This window comes from Brassica napus, chromosome C4 (genome assembly GCF_020379485.1).
Source record: "Brassica napus cultivar Da-Ae chromosome C4, Da-Ae, whole genome shotgun sequence".
Taxonomy (NCBI): domain Eukaryota; kingdom Viridiplantae; phylum Streptophyta; class Magnoliopsida; order Brassicales; family Brassicaceae; genus Brassica; species Brassica napus.
Genome location: NC_063447.1, coordinates 40,250,487 through 40,275,361, shown reverse-complemented (window position 1 = coordinate 40,275,361; position 24,875 = coordinate 40,250,487). Strand labels below are relative to the sequence as shown.

The following is a 24,875-nucleotide window of genomic DNA, read 5'->3' as shown; positions in this document are numbered from 1 at the left end:
CGCGGCCACTTCATCTAATCACTTGGAAATCTTGGCCATACATGAGGCCAGCCGCGAGTGTGTTTGGTTGAGGTCGATGATCCAACACGTCCGAGCTGATTGCAGGATGGCCGAGTGCAAAAAGCCAACTGTGATGTATGAGGACAATGCTGCGTGCATTGCTTAGCTCAAGGAAGATTACATAAAAGGTGATAGGACGAAGCTCATATTGCCTAAGTTCTTCTTTACTCACGAGCTTCAGAAAGCCGGTGAGGTCCAGGTCGTCCAAGTACGATCCAATGACAATTCAGCTGACCTATTCACCAAGGCACTTCCTACCTGCACGTTCAGGAAACTCACGCATCAGATTGGGATGCGTAGGCTGAAGGACCTCCACTGAGGTTCACATCAGGGGGGAGTAGTACGTGTTGTACTCTTTTTCCTTCATCATGGTTTTGTCCTACTGGGTTTTTCTGATAAGGTTTTAATGAGGCAACATTAATTGTATTACAATCCATGTATGGTTATGGCATCTAAAGGAGAGTGTTATAAATCAATTGGTAGATGTCCATAACCGCCCCGGTCCATAACCGGCCCATACACTTAGCGAGAGAGACGGTCCAACCCTAGAGAGAGAGAGAGAGAGACTTGGAGAGGAGAGAGAGGCGGCTACAACTTGCCTATTGCCTATTTCCTAATTCGTTTATGTTTATGATTTGTAATCTTTCTTATTATTTTATTTTCATTTATCTCTCTTGTAACCCGTATATATAAAGGGAACACTTATCAATAATAATATACATAAACTATATAGGAAACACTAATTCAATAATAATATACAGAAACTTACGGTTCTCGATGTTAAGTTTCACAACAAAATTTAAAGGGCAAATCTCCAAAATAGCACATTTCTAAGTTTATATCACAAAAATAGTACTCAAAAACTAAAATGACCAAAATAGCATTTTATCTTTTGAAAATTTTAATTTTTTAATTTTTCTAAATTTGAAATCTTATCTCCAAAACCTCATTTTTCAACTCTAAACCCTAAACCCTAAATCTTAAACTCTAAACCCTAAACTCTAAACCCTAAACCCTAAACCCTAAATCCTAAATCCTAAACTCCACCCTTTAACTCTAAACCCTAAGTTTGTGATTTTTGATAAAACATTAAGTACTATTTTTGTGACTTTTGACCTTGAGTGCTAGTATAGGAACAAAAACTTGATTTAGTGCTATTTTTGTCTTTTTCTCAAATTTAAATTTAAGAGGAGATATTATGAAATTTGGATTGTAGACGATTTCTCCATGGAGACCCCTAATTCTGGCAGCTGGTCGGAGCTCCCAATGGATATCTTGAGATTTCTTTTGGAGCATTTGTGTTTTATAGATTTCCACCGCGCAAAGATGGTGTGTCGTAATTGGTATTTGTGCTCGAAACAAACGGTGCGGCGAAGAAGTGGATCTCCATTGCTGATCCTGTCTTCAGAAGATGATTGTGTGCTGTTCAACCCGGAAGAAGATAGGGTTAACAAGTCAACGAGAGAGACCTTTCAGGGACTCGATTCCTAGCAAACTCAGGTAACTGGTTCCTGGCCCTAGATTCCGGAGCAAATCTCTACATCGAACATGTGTTCAGCGAGAAGAAGAGGATCAATCTTCCACCTCTAGAGTCAATTAAGTCTGACCTTTTTAGTCTTAAGCGAGTAGGAGAGAAGGAATTCAACGAGAGAGCAGTTGGTGGTTTCCCAGAGAAAGGGTTTAGCCAAAGGGTGAAAGATCTGAGAGGGCTTTTGTGGGTGGACAAAAGGAAGGAAGAATACACTGTTGCTTGGTTTTTTGACAAGGGTGCTGAATATATATAGCATTTTGCAAGAACGGGGAAGATTGTTACCGTACCATTCCAACACGGATTGGTGTTCACTTTACCTCTCAAGGCATATCTGATATGGTACTCCGGGGTGACTTTCTTTACGTCTACACGACTCGTAAATACGTTCGACTCCTGGATTTGTCTGGACATGAAGGTTTCATGCAAGTGACCAAGAGGAGTTTTATATTACCATTTCACCCAGCTTTTCCTCCGAGTTCTGAGGAAATCACATATGCAGGTAGGTTAAAGGTTAACTACAACATTGCTGTTACCAGATCCGGAGAAGTTTTGTTGGTTAAGAGCATGGTTTTTAAGGCAACCACCTCTGACATGATGCCTAAGAGAATGTTCCACCTCTACAAGACAGATCCTAATCCAGATTCGGAAGATATTCTCCACCGAGAGAACTTGTCTTTTGAGGTACATTCTCTAGGTGATGAGGCCCTCCTCCTCGACTCTGGTATCACTGTGCCTGCTGACCCTACCCTTGGCATCGAACCAAACTCCATCTACTTCACCCGTCATGACCGTGTCCGTAACTATGTCCAGGAACCTTCATGCCCGGACATCTGTGTTTTCCATCTGGCTACAAAGAAATTCACACGCTTCCCCATCCTCTCCTACTTCAATCCCAAGGATGCTCTATGGTTTCTCCCCTGTTAATTTGCTTCTCTGGAATTTCCAGGTGTTGTTATGTTTGTTCCTTGTCTGATCTACCTTGCAGCTCTTGATTTGTTTGTTTCTTTTCATTTTGGTGTCCTTGAGAGACTTCCTGGTTTAAATTGGAGGTCATTAAAGCACCAAATTAGTTGTTAACTTGTAATTCATATAAAATCTGATTGGTGAAGTTTTGTCTTCAGAGAAATTCATGCCTTTTGTGTTATTGATTATAGTCCGGATTATAATTTCCTCTTGTTGTCAAAAATAAATAAATAATAACTGTAGTTTGCCTTTGGATCATATAGGCTCATTGCTTTTCATGCCATTAAGCTAATCAACAATTATATATCTAAAACCTAAACCACCCAAATCTGATTCACTTGTCTAACATTAATTATAAAATACTCATTATAAAATAACCATTTGATGGACTAAAACAAGAAACCATAAGAGAGTCTCTAGCTATAATTAACTTCTCCATTTCAACTACTTCACAAGCCTTGAAATGTAACAACTTCACAATCACTTTTCTCCTTATTTATAAACCTGCATCAAATCTCAAATAACACAAATCTTTACTGCAAAACAAAAGAAAGAGTTATCCAAAAGAATCTTTACTGCAAAACAAAAGAAAGTGTTATCCAAAAGAAAAGCATTCTCCAAAATGACCAAACGTTCAACATTCTCACTTTTAACATCAATCGCTCTCATAGTTGCTCTTTTTTCTGCAACAATTGCACTCGATCCTGCCCCTGAAGAGCCGATATTCGAATTGTACATGCATGATATACTTGGTGGAAGCAGTCCAACGGCAAGACCCATTACTGGTTTGCTTGGAAACATTTACAACGGCCAAGTACCATTTGCTAAGCAAATCGGTTTCGTTCCACCGGAAAACGGTGTAGCTATACCAAATGCGAACGGTGCAATACCGACGGTTAATGGTATCAACGGCATTCCTCTAGGCACCGGTTTATCCGGTACAGCGTTTTCAGGTCAGAATCTAAATGGGATTCAGACACAACTGGGACCTGATGGTCTGAGTCTTGGCTTTGGAACGATCACAGTGATTGACGACATAATCACATCCGGTCCTGACTTGGGTTCTCAGCCACTTGGCAAAGCTCAGGGGGTTTATGTTGCAAGCTCAGCAGACGGAAGTACACAGATGATGGCTTTCACTGCTATGCTTGAAGGTGGAGAGTACAATGATAATCTCAATTTCTATGGAATCTATAGGATCGGAAGCGCCATGTCCCATCTTTCTGTGACCGGAGGAACCGGAAGGTTTAAGAACGCTTGCGGGTTCGCAGAGGTTAGGCCGTTGATTCCTTCGGGGCAACACTTTGTTGATGGAGCAGAGATGCTGTTGAGGATCATTGTCCATCTTAAGTACTGAAACTTATGTTCAAAACTTGAAACTGAATGTTTATAAAATGTGTGATTCAGTTTGCGAATTGAGAATGTTTTCTTCTTGTGATGGACACAACTCAAAAGAAGACTTGGATTTTATATGATTTGATACAGCAAACATCCTATTATGAACTATTTATAGGAGCTAGACACCAAAAGTACAATCAGAAGGTCTGTATTTATTTCAGACATGCTTTGGTCCGAGAATAAACTTAGCATATAAGAATACTGTAAGGCCTCTGATGTGCCCAACCAAACATTGGTCGCTAAGCCGCTACTTCTCCTATAGGGTCACAACTCACAGGTTTACTCAAAACACTCCCAAGAAATTAGAGTGGCTGCAGCAAAAACTAAGAAGAGAGCTCCACCCACATATCACACCTGTATTAAAAATGCCACAATATATCATCATTTTGTGTGACTGGATCTTGTATAAACGTTTTCTCATACCAGTTTCACAGAGAAATAGTTGGCAAGGAAGGAACACGCCGCACGTGATTGCAAACTATGTTGCCACTAATTAGTGTCCGCTCGCAACTCCCCATGGAGACTGCGACACAGATTTGAAAACAAGGAGATGGATCAGGGTTTAAAGTTTAATAAGCTAAAGCTTGTGGTATATTGTTAGTATAGATGCACATCATTTTTCCTCGCAATAAACTATATTTAACTTATGATTTAAAATTTTAAACCGGCATTTCTAAGTAGTTTTTTTTTTTTTTAACATGATAACGTTTAACATTGTGGGCTAAACAGTTTTCCTATTTCTTTTATAGATAAAAAGAGTACAGAATAGATCATCCGATGAATACTAAAAAACACTTTCCGTCTGATTACCCATTTAACAAAAATGTTGAGCCCATACAATGAATACAGAAATCAGAAACCTATATAAACCACAAAACGGAGACCACCAATAATACTACTGAGACCGTACTCGTGTTTATATAAGCTCCAGATTCATCAGTGTTTGTGATTCCCGGCGGAATTAGACCATTGCCACCTATCCCAAACGGTGATGCCGTGGTGCCAGACGGTGGCCTCAGTGACGTCACTGGAATGTTTCCGGCGGTTGCTGTCGGCGTTCCACCTACCGTTGTGGTCGAAGCTGACCCTCCAGCGTTACTGTCATAGCAATGCAATTAAGGAAAATCATTTCGCTGAATGAATAACTTAGTTATTAAACGAATGTAATTTTATATATTTTAAGAATACTACATTTTCTATCTTTTCCCCAGAACTAAACCAAAATCTTTTTAAAAAATATCAAAAAAAGATAAGAAATTTAAAGTTAAGAATTAAGAACTATCGAAAGTGTAAAGAAACCGAATAAACTTGTTCTTCAAGAAACCTCTAAAGTGCAACTAAAGGTCTATTTTAAGAGGACTTATTATGCTTTTTCTTTTCTTTTTCAAGAATTCTAACTGTTCGGTGTTTTATTTCCATACTTGTGTACTATTCTGACCAGAAAAAAGTGAAAGAAGAACTAATAACAGAATATTAACAGAGATACAGACACTAAAAATGAATGGGACCCATATACTGAGTCACTGACAAGGATCTATACCGTTGAATGATTTTCCCAATTCTACAGCTAAAGACATGCAAATAGTACGACACATGAAATAGATTCACATATTATCGGTCAAATCAATGAAAAAATCGTGCAGTAGAATATTTTAAAAAAAAACTAGGGGACGAGAAAATGTTTTTTTTTTTTTTGCTTATACTGACGGTAAGAATTTTATGTTAGTTAATCTCATGGTCGCATAGCAGCGAATATTTAATGAAATTATATTCAAATCAGTCTAAACACTTATATTTCAAACAGAAAACTGTAAACATTGAGACATCAAAACTTATCGATTTAAAAATGCGTATAAACCTTAATTTAACTGGGGTACAGATGTAATATGCAGCAAAATGAAGACATCGCATAAAATTACCTCAAAGAATTTGGGTACACGCATGATCCATAACCTACACAAGAATAAACCAAGTTAAAACCCAAAACAATCAATTTGCAAACTTATTCAACCAAGCCAAAAAGGTATAAAGCATAAATGATACAAATTCTGAAACAAAAATCAACAAACTGAGGTCAACTAACATAGATACAACCGGAATTAAATACATGAGAACATACTTGGATCAGTTTTGGCGATGGTGGAGGTGCCGGCAAAGTTGCAGGAACCAGGAGCCATGGCTCTACGCTGAAAATAGCTGTTGAAAGCGTAAGATGCGTGAGCCTGAATGGTGTTTGGGAGGAAACATAAACCAGTGGACTGGATTGGAGCACAGTCCGCTCCAGCGGCGCATGCGTAGTCTAGAGCTGACTGAAGCGCTTGGCTCGTAACATCAAACCGAGCAACGCACCACATCGCGGTGGAGGAGGGGAGGAGGAGAAAGAGGATGATGGAGAGAGATTGGAGATAGAGAGCCATTGCAATGCAAGCGGTAAGAGAGAGGAGTGAGAGTGAAGAGTTTGAGTGTGGAGCCTTACCACTCTCTTTTGCTTTTGCTTTGTTATTTCTTTACTTTTATATTCTTTTTTGTGTTTCTGTTTCCTGAGGTTGAAATTGAGCTTTCCGAGTTTTTATTCATTTATATAAAGCTTAGATAAAAGATATATATATGGACAAGTTGCTACCCGAAATTATGAAACCAATCACTAAGAACTTAAAATTAAAGTGTGCAAGAAAGTGGAACTGCAAATTTATAAGGTGGATTATTGATTTTTGTTGTCTTTGATGATAATTCAGTTCCATGACTAGATGGATTGCTTCCTATCGTCTGAGATAATACGAGATAAAGAAAATGCTATACTCATCAAATGTAAACTTCTTTTGTTTGTTGATTTGTTGGATTTTGTTAAAGGAAAGTGGGTCACCCAAATGGTATGAGTATATTATAAATTTATAATACCGATTTTTGTATCATACTAGTATTCTTAAAAATGAGTGATAATACTTTCAGAACTAACTAGAGAAGTTAATGGTATTTCATTTCTGGCTTTTGGACTAAGTTTTCTTTCTACCTCCAGGTAAAATGAAATACTTTTACTAAGTTTAGATATTTCCATATTTTAGGATATGTAAAAATCTAACCTAATTTCCAACTACTTGAACATATAAAAGGGGTTTATAAATTTTAGAAGAGTTGGATCGATTATTCTACACTTCAATTTTAGCAACAAAAACTAGAACATGGGTTTTTTGGCTTATAAGTTGTATTTCCTGCTCCGTTAATCAACAAAACACTATTTTTGATCATTGATTATTGTTCCTTGTTCAGTCGCTACTTCTGATTTCCATAGTATCACGGAGAGCCATGCTTAAATTTACCATGACAACTTGACATTAGAAAGAGGACTATAACAAGGACTACATGGTGATGACCAGAGGTGAGCATGAACAATCTTTGGTCACCTCAGTCAAAATCAAATTAAGAGCTTGATGCAAGCTCAAATTAATCCTAAAACTAAATCTCTCAAATAAGAGATCGGATGTAGTACTTATGGATCAAATCCACATGGAACGGGGGCACTCAATAGATCAGATTAAATGTAAGATCAAACTAGGTAAAAAGATATTAAAGCAGTAAATAATTAAAACCAATAATTAGGAGGTGTTATTGGTTTATATATTTTGATTGATTTAAAAATTCATATCGTATTTATAAATCCAAGTAAAATATGCAAATCCAGAGGTTTTCTCTCGAATTTGAGTCTTTGTATTTTTAACTAAAAAATCCAAACAAATCCATTATAAAATCAAATATATTAGTAAATCCGTACGATTGAATAACACTTGATTTGATATAGAATTTATGAATTATTAAATCAATAACACCTGATTTTAATACAAATTTCAAAATCACAGAACCAATAACACTAGATTTAGTTCAGATTTTCAAATCCATTAAAATACAACAACCAATAACTCCTACTAAATAAGATAGATGTAGTTTGTGAAAATAGATAAGACATAAGCTAGACTTTCAGGTTTAGGTAATCAAAGTTATGATATAGATGCTGAGAACATGTGATAATCAATCCTAGAAATCTAATGCAATTATAAGATCTCCAGCTCTCACTGTGAGACTACAAGTTTGAATATGTACAATACTTTCATATGCGATACGAAACGAGTGTCGATCGATACACATGTAAGATGTCGATCGATACGCTTCCAAACATGCGTTAGTGTTCAAATCGATAAGTTCACTAAGTTGATTAAACAAGTGTGTCACTGTGCCTAATAACCTAGCTTAACAGAATTACTATCAGGTTTGAGCCTACTCTCGCAATTGTCAAACTCCTATATCATGATTCTACTTAGCTACTCTAGAATGCAAGCAATAAGCTCTAACTCTGTGAAGGATTCTAGATAATCACCTTAACAGTTCTGTAATGAATAATTCATCATAACCATGTTAAACCCTAAGTCTAACAAGTATTCTACTCAGACATAATCAAGCAAAACATAAAGATAAACAAGATGAATTCCATAATTAGATTAGAGATAGAAAAACCGGAGTTCCAATACAATAATACTCTCAAAGAGTTCTTGATCTTCTCTCCAAACATTACAAAAGCTTTGATATACCATGGATTTTACCCACTTTTAGCCATGGTATATATATGTTTTTAAATACATTATAGTTGTTTTAGAGTGTTTTCAGGTTCATGTACGTTTTGGAGAAATATGGTGATTTTGAGGTCTTTTGGAGCCTTTTGAGGTGCAGAGCTTCATAGACGCGTCAGATGTTTAGATACGGATGGAGGCATTCCCACTGTGCGATTGAGCCCATATTTTGACAGCGCTTTGATTTAGCTTTCCAATGCCACCAGTTTGAGGTCAATCCAACAGTTAGATCAAAAGTTATGCCCGTTTTACTGAAGAGTGGTCAGTCTGTCTCGTGAGACAGAGAGCTGTCGAGGAGATGAAGTAACGTCGATCGACGGTGCACCCTTGGTGTCGATCGACAGTGATTCCAGAACACGGGCCGAGTATGTTTCAAGGCCGACTTAAGTCCAGAAGCAACCACAAATTACCAGAATACCCATGGACGACTTAAAACCCTATTTATGTGTTTTCTAAGGCATTGTTGACTGCTACACTTTCTTTACATCTTGTTCTTAGTTTATGTTATGAGAGAAGGGAGGAACTCCTTCAGAGACCTCCTGGAACTCCTTTGGTTTTATCATTGCTTTCTATTTTATATCTATTCATCTATGGTTTCTGTGACGAACTTCTTGCTTGAATAGATCCACCTATTAGTTTTAGGGTTCAGATAGTCATAAGGGATTAGCCCAAAATATAGAACTACTAAGTTGTTAGGATATGAATCAATTAAAATTTTCTTAATGCATGTGTTCTATAATAGCTAACTAGGACTTTGCCTATATATATTAGGGCGCAAGCGGAAGCTTAGTTCTCTGTCTGAATTAGTTTACATTGTGCTAGGATTGCTAGAAACAAGCGGAAGATGATTTAGGAATACTAGTGAACCGTTCAAACCCGCTCGCTAAAGCTTGCTTGAAGGAACGTCGATCGACAACTCAGTAGTTGTATCGATCGACGATCTAAAGGCGTATCGATCAACAGCTTGTTAATAGCGTCGATCGACACTTTCTCAAGATCAAAAAGTGACAGCTGAGACCTTAGATCTAGACAATAGTAAATCTAAACAAACGTGAGTTCTAGAATATCCAACCTTAGTCTCTATACTACAATAATCCTGATTTCCTGAATAGAAACCTTAAGTCTAGCAAACCATCATTCCATCAAACCCCAATCAATCAGTTGAGCAATTACTTTTCCCACACCCCTGCTATATACTGGTTTATAATCTATTATCCTAGCTTAATCAATAACTATTTAGATCTAGTGTGTGCTTTAGCTTCCTGTGAATTTGATCCCTAAGTGCTACAACTCGACCTCTTATTTGAGAGAGTACAAATCACTCCTTATGATAATTTGAGTGATATCAAGCTTCTAAGAATAATTAAAGCTAATATGTCTCTTCTTCTTTCCTAAACAATGTAATACCATATATACTTTAGGTCAAAACACGTCAGGGGCAATCTTCTAATTTGTGGAGGGTTTTGGGCTCAATTTTTGATCTTAGTCCACAAGGCCTTCTCGCATCGGATGTCGATCTACACCAAGGATGTGTGTCGACCAACACTTCCTCTGGGTATCAACTCTATCTTCTCTTCATTTGCTTAACTACGGGTTTATCTTCATTTAAGCTCCATATAGCTCCATAAACTCTCAATGCTCCAAAACACACCTAAGCCTGTAAAGACTCTAAAATAGACTCCACAATGGTACATCAAATTACCTAACAGATCGATATGCTCCATTGCAGCCCTAACCAACCTGTTCGTAGAAAATTTACGATCAGCATGAACATAGAATAGACAGCCGACGATCTTTACAAGATCCTACAACACCGAGCTGAACCACTGCGTAGCTACATACACATTTCAACAAGGAAAAGGTATCAATCCTCGGATGTAATGCCTCGACAGTCATCTCCATCTTCAAGAGAGACGTGCTGCCGGATGAGGATGATACAAGGAGCTGAAAAAGTAACAATGCAGAACCATGGAGAACGTACTGTCCTGGGCATGGGCACAAGTAAAATGGGAAGAAGATTCAGCACATCGGTCAAAGCATTGCTAAAGACAAAAATCTAGGGGAATGAAAAGAGTGGCAAAGATGACAAACCCTATCAGAAACCAAGAAAAGATGCATGTGGCAGAAATCGTGGTAGATACCATAACCGACCTAAAGAAAACCAGAATTGGTCAATGTTTAGAGGCATGTGGGCCAGGTCAAGTGACCTTAGAAGATGAGCACCAGAAGTATTCTGAAACAAAACTAGTGGTGCGAATTCCACAACGACCATGATCACAAAATGGAAAATTGCATCTCACTGAAGATGAAAGTCAATGAGATCCTGAAGAAAGAATAGCTCTTGGAATTCCTTTCCGACAAAGCCAAAAACCTAGGAGAACAACCAACTGCCAGAACTACTTTTCCACCTCGACATGATATTCAATCAATGTAATATCTGGCAGCTCTAAATTAAGCGGCACTACACATGCAGCCACCAAGACAAGCATCATAAGTGACAAGAATGGCAAAGAAACCAGGAACGTGAAACACACGATCCTAGGAACCAACTCAATATGCTTCAAAGCAAAAGACCCGGAGAAAATCAGGGCTCCCCACCATGATGTCATGGTCGTATCTCTCACAATGGCAAATTGTTTGTTGAAGAGGATACTAGTGGAAAATAGAAACTCCAATAATATCATGTTTCTTGATGCCTACAATGACATAGGACTGGAAAAGGACGCCATGACCTGGAAAGTCATGCCACTTATAGGGTTCAGAAAAAGAAAAAATAACGATATTTTCGTAAATAACTTGAACTTTAATGTGAATAGATCAGATCAACAATTCAAAAAAAAAATTAATTAATGTTTGACTACAAATTTGAAGTAATGTTTGGAAGAATCCTAAACTAAATGACAGGAAAGTCGACAGTTTGAATAGGATAAAATTTCGAGATTAGGAATTCATGAAGTATAGTAAGGTTATTTCCATTACAAATTATATTTTGAAAAATAATTTATTATAATGTTTTTGCAAAAAAATATGTAGAAACTTCATATTTTGAGCAAATTATTGATAATTTTTCTCGTACATATCAAGCTTCTTGCTTTAGGTAATTTTAAACCATTTTCCATTGTGTTTATTTATTTTTTTTTTGTCTTTTGTTATTAAATTGGTTCATTTTAAAAAGTATCAAACCGTAATTCTGAAAATAGTACCCATAAACTATAAAATTTAAATTTGCTCCTAAATAAATTTACCCGTAATTTTTTTATATTATTTTACAAATATTTTCAATTAGGCATAAGCTTTGATATTTGTATAAATTCGGATTGAGTCCTTTAAAGTTTCAGATATTCTGATATTAAAGATAGATGATTCATTCAGGAATTTTTTATTTTTTGGGTTGAATTGGTTTGGTTCCATTCGGGTTACGCTGATTATGTTATTTAAGATCCGATATTTACTCATATACTCATCGGATACCTTCAGATCAATTAGTTTTATCTAAAAGTAACAATAAATATAATTTGGTTCAAGTATATACATAAATTATTCAAATTTATCCAAAAAATCTAAAATAATATATATTATATTTATAATGTTAATCTAATATTGAGATTTTATAAATATTATTATGACTAATATTTTATACATCTTTATATTTTTAAAATTCTAGATACATATATTGTTCTCGGTTTTGTATCGATTCGTTGAATATATGAAGTTAGGATCCCCTCGACTATGCAAGTCGGGTCTTGATAATGTAGAATTTTTCCATTTTAGGTAGAGGTATTCAATTCGATAAAATGAAATTGAACCAACTAAAACCAAACCAAAGGTATATGGTTTGAATATGGTTAATATCAAATAAATCATTTGAATTTAATCCCTTATATACTAAAGCACAAGTCACCTATCAAATCAAAATTTGACATTTGGCAAAAGATTTATAAAAAAGTAAAAAATAAAATAATTAAACTTTTTTCATCTCCTATTTTTCTGCATTAAAAACAAAATAATATTTAGAAAAAAATAAACATGATCGTGCAACAGTTACTCAAACCACCACGATCATTTTTTGCCCACTATCCTTTTTTCACCCTCTTATGTCTCTCAAATTCTTTCAGATTGGATTAAAATATGAGAAACTACCAATCGATCAAAAACAAAATATGAGTTAATATTCTCCTTCTTTGATTACAAAATCCTGATTCATAATTTCATATTGAATGTTCCGAGAGCCAGTGCTGAGTTCAATTTATAAGTAAGCATCGCAACAACCGGTACATGCGTTCTAGAACGAGAAGAAAGAGAGAAAGAGGAGAAAGATAGAAGTTAGCAACAAATGTAAATGTGGTAGAAGTCGTTTGATAAAGGTAAATGCTTTTCGTATGTATTATATTCTTTATATACTAAAGCACAAGGCACCTATCAAATCAAAATTTGACATTTGGCAAAAGATTTATAAAAAAGTAAAAAATAAAATAATTAAACTTTTTTCATCTCCTATTTTTCTGCATTAAAAAACAAAATAATATTTAGAAAAAAATAAACATGATCGTGCAACAGTTACTCAAACCACCACGATCATTTTTTGCCCACTATCCTTTTTTCCACCCTCTTATGTCTCTCAAATTCTCTCAGATTGGATTAAAATATGAGAAACTACCAATCGATCAAAAACAAAATAAGAGTTAATATTCTCCTTCTTTGATTACAAAATCCTGATTCATAATTTCATATTGAATGTTCCGAGAGCCAGTGCTGAGTTCAATTTATAAGTAAGCATCACAACAACCGGTACATGCGTTCTAGAACGAGAAGAAAGAGAGAAAGAGGAGGAAGATAGAAGTTAGCAACAAATGTAAACGTGGTAGAAGTCGTTTGATAAAGATAAATGCTCTTCGTATGTATTATATTTAAATATATTTGTGAGTATAACTTTAGAGAATGGTTGACAAAATCTAAAACATGGAAAATCATTATGTTTGTGTGTCAATGAATAAGGTATTTAATCTACTGTCCATGGTTTAGTTTTGTTGACGAGTGAGTGGGCTTATAATTGGTATCATATACTTTTAAAGTTATAAGAGCAAGCATGCATTAAGCTTTTTTTTTGTATAAAAAAGATCAATATTTTTCCATGTACAAAATAAAGGAAAACATTAAAAGAACTAGACATAAAAAGTAAAATAGGAAGGTTCAAATCAAACTAATATTTACATTCAACAAGCTATTTCAGATCAATATAATTTTTTACAGGTAGATCAAACTTAATTTTATATGTTCGTGGTTAATTTTACATTCAACAAGCTATTACGGAACAAATTTATTTTATACCTATCAAGTTTAATTAACTGAAATGTGTTTTAAGCAAAAATATTCCCATGCGAAGCATGGGGTTAATACTAGTTATCTATAAACCGAAATATATGGATATGATTTTGTTATTAACCGTTTAAGCTGATTGAAACTGTTATTACAATATAACTAGGTGTTTCGTCCGCACATGCGGGCACAATCATCTTACGAATACTTATTATTTTATGTCTTATTAATTCAAAAACCGGCATTATAAAACTCTAATTGGTGAACATGTTGAAGGAAAAAAATTATGGTGAATTTTTTGTTCCTCAAAATTCATACCAGTTATGTTGAAATTTTAGTCAAATTATTGAAAGGTAGATCCCACTTTTTTCTTCTAAATTCCCCATGGAGGAATGAATTTATAAGAAAAAATTTTCCTATGAAATTTTGATAAGCAACAAATTGAACAAAAAATCATATTTTATTTTTATTTTTTCAATTCCTCAAATGAAATTTTATTTTTTATTTTGTTCATTTTTTTTCATTCTTCTAGTGGTCACCAACTGAACCTATATTGTTTTCACGGATTAAACTTAAATTATTTTAAAGTAAAAGCAATAAAAAAATTTTGAACTCAGTCACAAGTTAAGTTATTATTTATGATTTTAAATAGTTAAATCAAACATCAAATTATTTATATATGTCAAAAAAACGTTCATCAAACTATGTACTTATTATTGTGTTAAAAGTTTTAAAACACTCATATATTAGAAATAGTTTAGAAAATATCTTTATATAAATATTTTTGTTTGACTAATATTTAATTATAAATTGTTTTATACCTTAGTTTTTTAACTTTATAATAAAAAATATTGTTTCAGATAGCAAAACAATATATATAAGAATTCTCTTAATTTTTAAATATATTTTCACAATTTTATTATATTATTTTATAATTAATTATTTAATATAATATAAATTTAATATTATTAAAATAAAATGCGTGTTTTATTATATATAAAATTCAGTACGGATTTTGTGAAAATTAATAAATACTCAGTTAAAAACTAATAATAAATCAGTGACCTATATAAAAGTTTAAAACCTAATAAAAGATGACAAATAAGAAAACAAGAATTTTAATATAACATATAGATTTAAATATTATTAAATCAAAATTCGTTTTTAATTATATAAAAAATTCATTAAGGGTTTTGTGAAAATTAATAAATACTCACTTAAAAACTAATAATAAATCAGTGACCTATATAAAAGTTTAAAACCTGATAAAATATGGCAAATAAGAAAATAATTTTTTTAATATAACATATAAATTTAAATATTATTAAATCAAAATTCGTTTTTAATTATATATAAAATTGATTGCAGATATTTTTTTAAATTAATAAATTAGTGATTTAACTAAAAATTATTAATAAATCAATGACTAAGCTAAAACCTAATAAAAACATGACAAATAAGCAAAATTAACTAAAATCATGGAAAATATGACACATAAGCAAAATCAAAATAATTATATATTTAATTACATACTTTTTAGTTATATTATTTAAATTAATAAATTATGGACTCAACTAAAACTACTAATAAATTAATGACTCCGCTTAAACTTAATTAAAACATGACAAATAAGCAAAAATACCTAAAATCATGGAAATCATGACAAATAAACTAAATCACTTCATAAATAATAGTATAGATTTTAAATAGTAGCATACCTATCTGAAACTATATAACATAAGAAATCGGATTTATATCTATGTTAATTTACTAATATTATCTTGGTTTACAACTTTTATCTACTAATAGGACTATTATTTATTTAAATTTAGAATTATTTTATCCTATCAATTTTTTAATTTTAAATACATTATTAAGTTTTCTATGTGTTGACAGTTTACTTATTTCAGTTAATCTTGTTTATTTAATAATAAAAAAAATATGAAAAAGTTTATTCTTATTTGCGAAACATATTTTATATATCTTTAATTTTGTTGTTAATACCTATCAAATAATAATAAAATATATTTAAATAAGAACAAGAAAATTGTATTTATGTATTAATAACTTTAATTTTAACCACAAAAAATAAAATCCATAATTGTTTTTTATTAAAAATAGATATAATTATGGTATTTTTTTAAAACCTGAATAAACCAAAAATCAGAAGTACTTAAACCAAACCAAATCTAAATAGATATGGTTAGCTAATTTTATAAATCTAAATCGTACCAAATAAATACCCAAAAAACTGAACCGCCGGATGCAAACCGAAATCGAACAAATATTTTCTCCAACCTAATATTCAATAACAAAAAAAAAAAAAAAGAGAAAAGGTGGAATTAGAGAATATATAAAAAGGAGAGGCTCACGACGAAGTCGACTTGACTTAAAAGAGAATCCCATCATCATAAAATCCAAATCCCTTGGCTGCGTTTCTTCTGCATTGACCGGATCGCTTCGTTCTTACGCGGATTCATCCTCAATTCACCATGACTCATATCCTTTGATTATCTTCCTTCAATTCGCTTGTTATCTCCGCTGGTTTTCGTTTTTAGATTCTGTGTTTCGATCTTTAAAGGGTTCTCTATTCTATGTGCAAAAATTTAGGTTTTTTCGATCAGTTATTTTCTTAATTGGGAGGAGCTGTAATTGTTTTTGATTTAGCCTCTGGAACCATCCAATTGACTAGATCTAGTAGACTGCTTGTCGAAGGTTGTTTGCTTAGATATCATGAGATTCTGATTTGATAAACAAATAGCTACAACAAACAAAGCTTGTTGCATTTTCTTTGATTCAAGATTTTTGATTTGATGGTGAAACCGCACGTGGAAGTCAGAGAGAGCGTGACCGTGAAAGAGCCGCGGCTCGTGCTGGAGGAAAAGGAAAGGGTGCTGACGACGGATTGACGCCGGAGCAACGCCGTGAAAGGTGAAAACGAATCCTACTAAAAGATTTTGTTTTGATTTGAACTGATCTTGGATTCCTGATGGCTGATGATTAGATTTGTTGTGTGTATGACTTCAGAGATGGAAAAGCATTGCAAGAGAAAGCAGCAAAGAAGGCTGCTCAAGCTGCAGCTGCTGCAGGTTCTGGTGGAGGAGCAGGAGGCAAAGGAACTGCTAAGAAGTGAAATCATTTGGTCTGTCTATTCGGCGCAATAATGTAGACTTTTACGGGTTTTTTTTTATTATAAACATCTCGCAAAATGTTTCAAATTGGGTTAACTTCGACTTGAGTTGTACTCTTGTCTGAATCCCGTTATGCTGTTTCTCTGTTGAAAAATTTATGTCTGATGCTTGCGGTAACTTATTTGGCCTTTATATGATCTGTTATGAATATTCGTGCAAATTTAACTAGTTAAGAACTGAGCTTATCTCGTCTCTGAATCGCATTGTGCTGTCACTGTACTGAAACTGGAGTTTCATAGCTTGTCGTGAGATCTTATTTGGTCTTTCTCTGATCTGTTAAAAAGTATATACATGCAATTAAACCGTCTCTTTGGGGTCATTGTAGCTTTAGTTATATGTTTCGCTCACTCTATCAGAATGTTTGAATTCGGCTTATTTAGTTAAGACTTGAGCAGTTGACCTTTGGTCTTGTTGTCTGAATCCCGTTTAACTGCCTCTTGTGCTGGAAATTGCAAATTTGACGACACTATAGTTAAATTTCCCTCTTCCTCTCGGAAGTATTTTCTATTAACTCTTGTTTATGTTTACTGGATAGTGTTATCTGACTAAGGAACATTGGTGTTTGCTGGATGAATCTTCACTAGATATATTCTCTTAAGTATGCGTTGTGCATTATGAATCATTTATTTGATGGTTTCTTAGGATTTTTGCAATCACTTCACCTGAGCTCTCTTGCTCTGGGAGCAAACATTGATTCCTTGTCGCCCCAGTTTTGATATCACCTCTGAGATTTAAGCAAAAAAAAGAGTGTTAGCTCATTTAGTGTTCTTGACGCTTATATTAAGAACTTGTTTAAAGGTGTGAAGGAAAATAAACAAATGGCCAAGGGATCCAAAACCCAAAACCAACTAAATCGACTTATGCCTGAAACTACACTCACACTTGACTACAAAGCTTATTTCTTAGGGATGTAGTAAACTGTCAACCCATCAAAAAACCTCCTATAGCGATGTAAAACCACATCTCAAATCCGGCATTCCTTCGGTTTATAATTTTTCAAGACTTAAAACCTTCTCCCAGAACCGACGGTGATATTGCTACCTGAAAGCTTGACTTCTAAATATCTATTTAGATACCATTTGAATAGACAGAATGTAGAAGGTTTATGAACTGATGATTATATTATTAACATGACTAACATTTTTATGCATGAATCATTCGAGTTTTTTTTTTTTTTTTTTTTTAACAACAAGACAGACTCATATTGACTCTGCAAACCAAAACGGTAACTCTGCATCCATGTGAATGACGAAAGACGGTTGTTTCCTGGCATTACGTGCCAAGCTATCCGCCCGTAGGTTCTCCGTTCGGGGTACATAGACGATCTCTGAGTTGAGGAAGCTTCTACGTAAAAGCTTGATATCTTCCAGATAACTTTCAAATGCTGACCATTCTTCTGGTTCTGAAACCATTTTCACCAATTGAGAACAATCCGTTGCAAACGTAACCTGAAACTGTCGTAAGTTCTTCATACATTCCATTGCCCAAATCAACGCCTCCACCTCCGAGTGAAGAGGTGATAGACATGCCTTTACGTTCCTTGCTCCTAATAAACCATCAAAGCCGGGTAAGGTACTATACCATCCTTGTCCCGAAAATAGTTCCTTCTCTTTCCACGAACCATCTGTAAAACACCATCGTCCTGAAATTCCTAATGAAGGTGTAGTCAGAACTTGCCGCTCCCTCCTTTGGTCAGTGAGTACCTGTGCTTCATCCCAAAGTGCTGATTCTAGTTCTGTGAATGATTCAAGTTTATATAAGATAAGCATAGATTTTTATATGATTATACCTTTACAAGATACTAACTCTAAATATATACAAATGATTACAAAAAAAACAAAGGAGACAATTGTCATCTTTGCATTCAGAGTTGGAAACACTTATAGGACGATGGAATGTATATGCTGATTGTGAGACTCTAAGGAAGTGTTACGATGATTGAAGAACCTCGCACATGGCCAAGCTTCTCAACATAAATGAAGAATTTTGCATCACTCAGAAGAAGATTCAATCTTTCAAGATCTTCTTCATTCCTCGGGATCAAAGCACAGCTACTGATTCATTATATAGAACTGCTAGATCGTTTCACAGTGTTACTTTTCGTTGGTTGTTTATTCCGTTCTAGCTTACATAGATTACCTCTTGTTTGAGTAATAAAATACTCTTTAACGTCAATATATACATATATATACAATATTTTAGAAACTAATATGTCCTTTCAAGATGGACGATATTTACGAAGTCCAATTCCGATTGTGAGATCATGTGATGATGTTGGCTGACAGAGGTGCTTGATCATCACTAACAATGAAACAGTGAATTTCATGTGCTTCAAGAGGAGAATCGTAAACGCTATGTGATGAAGTTTGTTGGAGTAAGGTATATCTTATTTGACATGTTGAAGGAGATCAACATATGTTTTGGATTGTGATATAGAAGATTGGAGTCGACTCGACATTTGTAGAAGAAGCTTCAGTTTTCATTGAAGTTTTGACTAGATGAAAACTGAGGAGAATAAGAGATGGGATTGAAAATGAGACAGACATGAAGAAAAGGATGATTTGATTGAAAACTAAAAAAAGAAACCATATATGTTTTTGAATCAGAAATGCTATGATACCATATAAGAGATTGATGAACTGATGATTGTATTATTAACATGTTTAACCCATTTATAAATGAGTCGTTTGTGATATGTAAACTAAAGATCAAATTGATTTTTATATGAAAAGATATTTACAAGATACTAAGTAAGTCTAGATATATAGAAAAATGTAGATAAGGATTTACCTATAGTAATATTAGCAAATGCATTTTAACTCGGATACCACCAATCTCAAAAGATCGAGAAGGGCATAAGATCAAACCAAGGAGATATTCAAAGCGGCCTCCAATATGAAAAAGAGCATTACAAATTTAGACATAAAACATAAATATTTAGACCAAATTCGACCCAATACAAGTTACTACTTTAAGTAAAATTGTCAGGGAGATTATTTTCATTTTTATACACATAATTATTTATTTTACATGACTAACTATAATATTTAACATATTAAAAATTGTTTAATATAACATTTTAAAACACAACAAATTTATAGTTCACATACAGTAACATAATTTATATGTTTTGAATTTTCATTGATAACATATATTAAATCATGTGATATAAAATTCTAAATTGAAAAATCTTATTGATTAAGGATCAAAAATTTAATTGAAAATTATTATATTAAATTAGTATCGTAAATTTAGTAAAATATTGTACATGAGATTAGTTATAATTACAAAAATTAGATATTTTAAAAGTTTGTTTTAGTTAAAATGAAATATATATTTAATTTTCAAATAAACACGAAATTAACTAAAAAAATTAAATTTTTGTTTAAGTGAAAAATAAAATATACATTTATTTTAAACAAATATGAAATTGGTTGATTATTTAAAAGCTTTATTTTAATGAAAAATGAAATATATTTTATATTGTAAAAAGGATATGAAAAGATTTTTATTCAGATACAATTTGAGAGAAAATATAGGAATATCTATTTGATTTATTTGTTATATAATATTCAAATAGCTGAAATATTTATATAAAAAATAATTTAAACAACTTTCTAAGGATGGTCTAAATTAAAAAAATCACACATGAATTAAGTCATGATTTCTGTTTTAATAGTATAGATTGGTATATATTATAATATATATGTGTCTATCAATTTTTAAAACATAATAAGTTTACTGTATATTTTTTTCATTGAATAGATTGTTTCAAACTTTCACATGTATTTGTATCTTTTTCTATATATATATTTTCGGATTATTAATTCATTATCAAAATCGTAACTATATATATAAAGATTAATAAAATATTGTTTTATTGTCATATTCAAAGATATTGTAACATTTCACAAATTTAGAAAGTTTTTTAAAAATTAAACTTTTTGCTTCGTAGATTTATATTATCGAATAAAAAATTAAACACTTAGTTTTTGTTTAATTTTTAAAATAAACTATATAGTTTAAAAAAATTCATTGGTTTAAGGTAGTAAAGATTAATAATTGTTAGATAATATGATTTTTGTTATTTAAAAAAAAATCATTATAATTTTAAAAGTTAACATCGACAAGATGTCAAAAAAAAAAAGATGTCAAAAAAAAAAAATTAACATCGACAAATATTTAAATATTTAGCATAAGGATATAATATTACAACATTAAATTATATCTATTTATTTTATACTATCTATAAATCCAATAGATCATCTATTGTTTAAATCTAATTATTGATAGCCCGATAAAAATTTCTGGTATGCCCAAAATTTAAATGATAAGATTAGAGATTAAATGTAACATGACTTTCTAGGAATAGATGCATTACGCCACTATTATCGGAGGTTATTAGTGGGGTTCTTAGTGGGTTTTTATTGCGTGGGCCCCACAAAACTCATAAGAAGCGGTCATATAAGCTATGAATTAAGAACCGATTTTGGAGTGTTTCTTGCACTGTTCGCGGGCCTCACTGACATGTGGCGACGCGCGATTGGTTCGTTTTCTAAATTTTTTTTTTAGACAAAAAAAAAATTCCTAAGAAACCGTGAACCATCTTCAACAATAATGATGCTCTTAGGTGCATTTTTTAAAAAATCATATAAGATAAAAAAAATTGCGCCCAAATAGAGACAAACGTCATTGTGTAGCCATCCAAGTGGTACACAACCACTGAGCTATACACACATTTTTACAAATGTTACGCAATTAACTTGTTAATCTAATTCAGCACCAACTTCCTTGACTTTAGGTTAGGGCCGCTACTGTGCCCATATATTTGTTTACTCAGAGCGAGACCGATGCCTAACCAAAGGCGACGAACATTTATATGAATCTTGTCCGTTTTCATTATGACTGACCCTTCAATTAATTAGTTGAAAATGGGACTGAAGAAGTCGACTTAAGATTACTTCGATTTTTGACGACTTATTTTGCTTGGCATCAACTTATTATTTTACATGTCGAACATGTAATTTATACTATAATGTAAAATTTATAGATCATAAAAATTATAAGTATTTAGAGAATATATCTAAATAATTTTTTTTGTATTCGAACTCTCACGATAAAAATTAAATTGATTAAAGTTATTATTACCCTTAACGAATATTTATATTTAATTTATTATATAATTAACAACCAATTTATACTAACAGTATTAGATTTATTTTTAGATTCGATAACTGATTATGAATTAATAAAATAAAATATAAGTTTAAAATTTTTTAAAAATAATAATATAATTTATACATATATATATATATATATTTTTTGTTGTAATCTAAAATAATAGTTTTTTTTTTTGAGAAAGGGCTTAATCTAAAATAATAGTTTGGTCATAAAGTTTAAAGTGTAAGAAATAAAATGAAACACGTACATTGCTATTGGCTATCCTTTATAGTTAATTCATTATATAATTAATAACAAATTTTATATTAACTATTTTAGATTTATTTTATATTATATAATTGATTATAAATTAATAAAATAAGGAATAAGTATTAAAATATTTTTAAAATAACATATAATTTATAGATATTTTTTTGTTACTAATAATAATATTTTTACTCATAAAAATTTAAAATTTAAGAAATAAAAAGAAAAACATGTATTACTATCAGCCATCCATTAGTTAACATCATTTACGAATTTTCAATATTCAAAAGGTTGCATTTGTTAGCAACTCTCTTTTTAGCCCTAGCCTATGTGTTCAATTTGTCAAAATGTGTACTGAATCAGCGATCGTTGGGATGTCAAACCTCCTGTTAATCCCCTCTTATTAATTCCCACTGTTGTCTCCTGGTTCTGATTAAAGTTACTTTTTCTCCTAATTTTATTTTGACTATTTAAACGAACATTCAATCTCATGTATACTATGTGTCACAAAATCTATGTGAGCAAGTAGAGGATAGGTTTACACTTCAACTGTTCAACATATTTTTTGGTCATTGCCAATTTTAACTGGTGACAATCATCACCCAAATTAGTCTTAAGCTACTTACGCTTTGCTCATACGAAAATGATTGAAAGCATAAATAATAATTTATGATGCTGGTATTTAAAGTTATAATGTTTGTGCTAGTAAATATTTGTGAGAAGAGGGCGAAACACCTAGTGAAAAACTAAATGTAAGTCCTACAATTATTATTTTTATATATCTTTAATTATTATTAAAATTATCTAAAATAAATTAACAAAACATATTTGTTCTTGATTAAATTATTTTATATGATTACATTTTATAACATTATTTAAATTTTAAACTAATATATATATATATATATATATATATATATATATATATATATCTTAACAAAAGAAAAACTCAAAAAAAATATTAAAAAAAAACAAAAAATTGGAGTGGGCTCTGGCTAGGTCTCACTGATCGCCCCCATATACTAAGGTGTTGACTGGTTTTCCCGCCACCATCCGCAAACGCAATTTTTGCGATTTGTAGCGGTTGACAGCGTTTCGAAACAATCATACGAACCGTTTTGTACCGTTTTGAACCACTTTGTACCGTTTTGAACCACTTTGTACCGCTCAAAATCAAAAGCTTTTTCCTTTTAAGCGTTTACGGTTGCGGACGGTTGCGGTTGGAAAAAAAATATTAAATATTAAATTAGATTTAGATTTCATATATCCTAACTAATCAAAATCATGTACAACTACTTATTTATTTTTAATCAACATTATATATATGTATATTTGACAATATCTCATTCACGTTAACCTAATTCAGTTACAATCCATTGAAATCATGGCTTCCAACCAAGAAGAAAGTTAAGAAAACAACATAAATGGATTATGATTTTATTCAAACTTTATTGTTTTATGATTTATGATATGTTTTGTTGTTTAAATTCTCTGAACGACCAGTATATCATTCATATATATATATATATATATATTTATCTTTTGTAATTGGATATAGGTTCACCTGGTCTTTGAATAGAAACTCCATTGGTCAGATGATATGACTCGTTTCTTGTTAGAACTAATAACGCTGGAAAAACAAGATGGGAATTCTAAAGGCAAAAACTTGACTGAGCAGGGAAAGCAAAACTTGAGATGACACATATATTACTTCAATGTATAATTGTGGAGAAACAGTGCAAAGATAAAGGAAACAGATTTTTTATTCTGTCCCAAAAAGAAAATATTGTCAAGAAGCTTAATGACCAATTTGGAATAGAGATGAGTTGGAAGCACGCTAAAAATCGTTGGGATAATTTGAAAAAAGTTTATAATACGATAAGACGAATCTAGAAGATCCACGTCTCTGAGCAAATTTTTTTGAGTATGTTGCACAGCTCGATAAAATATTTGGTGATTATTAGAATGCATGAAACAATAATCATGCCATAAATTTAATTGCTTTTAATTACTCTTTCTGTTTTTTTATACTTGACGTTTTAGAGGAATTTTTTTGTTCCAAATTATTTGACGTTTTCAATTTTCTATGTAAAATTTACTACTAATTAATGCTAAATGACCAATGATATTATAGTTTATATTTTATTATTGGTTAAATTGTGGTTAGGTAAACAATTAATGATGTTTTTGTTTAGAAAATTAAATGTTTTTTAATCTATGTGCACAATCCTGAAGCGTCGAATATAAAAAAAAAAAACGGAGGGAGCATATTATTGCTGCTTCAAATTCAACCTTCCTTTTTTAATTCATTACAGTTTTTGAATAATAGGGCTCCGTATACGATTCCATCTTCCACGCTGGTTACAGCAA

General features: G+C 32.2%; 3 protein-coding genes and 1 pseudogene across 3 annotated transcripts; 3 read left to right on the top strand and 1 right to left on the bottom strand.

Annotated features, from left to right (window-relative positions):
* Positions 1-1,287: 1,287 nt before the first annotated feature.
* On the top strand, positions 1,288-2,757 carry LOC106426962 (annotated as a pseudogene).
* A 202-nt stretch (positions 2,758-2,959) lies between these two features.
* On the top strand, positions 2,960-4,026 carry LOC106386653 (dirigent protein 18-like). Its single transcript, XM_013826474.3, has one exon. The coding sequence runs from the start codon at positions 3,177-3,179 to the stop codon at positions 3,909-3,911; it is 735 nt and encodes a 244-aa protein (XP_013681928.2). The 5' UTR covers positions 2,960-3,176; the 3' UTR covers positions 3,912-4,026.
* Positions 4,027-4,730: 704 nt separating this feature from the next.
* LOC106426978 (PLASMODESMATA CALLOSE-BINDING PROTEIN 3-like) lies at positions 4,731-6,585 on the bottom strand. Its single transcript, XM_013867709.3, has 3 exons — positions 6,072-6,585; positions 5,872-5,905; positions 4,731-5,050 (listed from the first exon to the last, which is right to left on the bottom strand). Exons 1-3 carry the CDS (start codon positions 6,367-6,369, stop codon positions 4,813-4,815), a joined length of 570 nt encoding a protein of 189 aa, XP_013723163.2. The 5' UTR covers positions 6,370-6,585; the 3' UTR covers positions 4,731-4,812.
* Positions 6,586-16,146: 9,561 nt separating this feature from the next.
* LOC106427004 (small EDRK-rich factor 2) lies at positions 16,147-17,228 on the top strand. The gene is made up of 3 exons (XM_013867734.3): positions 16,147-16,386; positions 16,716-16,818; positions 16,915-17,228. The coding sequence occupies exons 1-3, from the start codon at positions 16,380-16,382 to the stop codon at positions 17,018-17,020; spliced, it is 216 nt and encodes a 71-aa protein (XP_013723188.2). The 5' UTR covers positions 16,147-16,379; the 3' UTR covers positions 17,021-17,228.
* Positions 17,229-24,875: the final 7,647 nt, after the last annotated feature.

What these genes read in the sequence shown, in the direction of transcription:
- LOC106386653 (XM_013826474.3), top strand. Translation starts at nt 3,177, where the DNA reads ATGACCAAACGTTCAACATTCTCACTTTTAACATCAATCGCTCTCATA.
- LOC106426978 (XM_013867709.3), bottom strand. Translation starts at nt 6,369, where the DNA reads ATGGCTCTCTATCTCCAATCTCTCTCCATCATCCTCTTTCTCCTCCTC. An exon ending in CATCGCCAAAACTGATCCAA is followed by an intron (nt 5,906 to 6,071) that starts GTATGTTCTCAT and finishes ATTCTTGTGTAG; the next exon opens with GTTATGGATCATGCGTGTAC. An exon ending in GTGTACCCAAATTCTTTGAG is followed by an intron (nt 5,051 to 5,871) that starts GTAATTTTATGC and finishes TTGCTATGACAG; the next exon opens with TAACGCTGGAGGGTCAGCTT.
- LOC106427004 (XM_013867734.3), top strand. An exon ending in CCGGAGCAACGCCGTGAAAG is followed by an intron (nt 16,819 to 16,914) that starts GTGAAAACGAAT and finishes GTATGACTTCAG; the next exon opens with AGATGGAAAAGCATTGCAAG.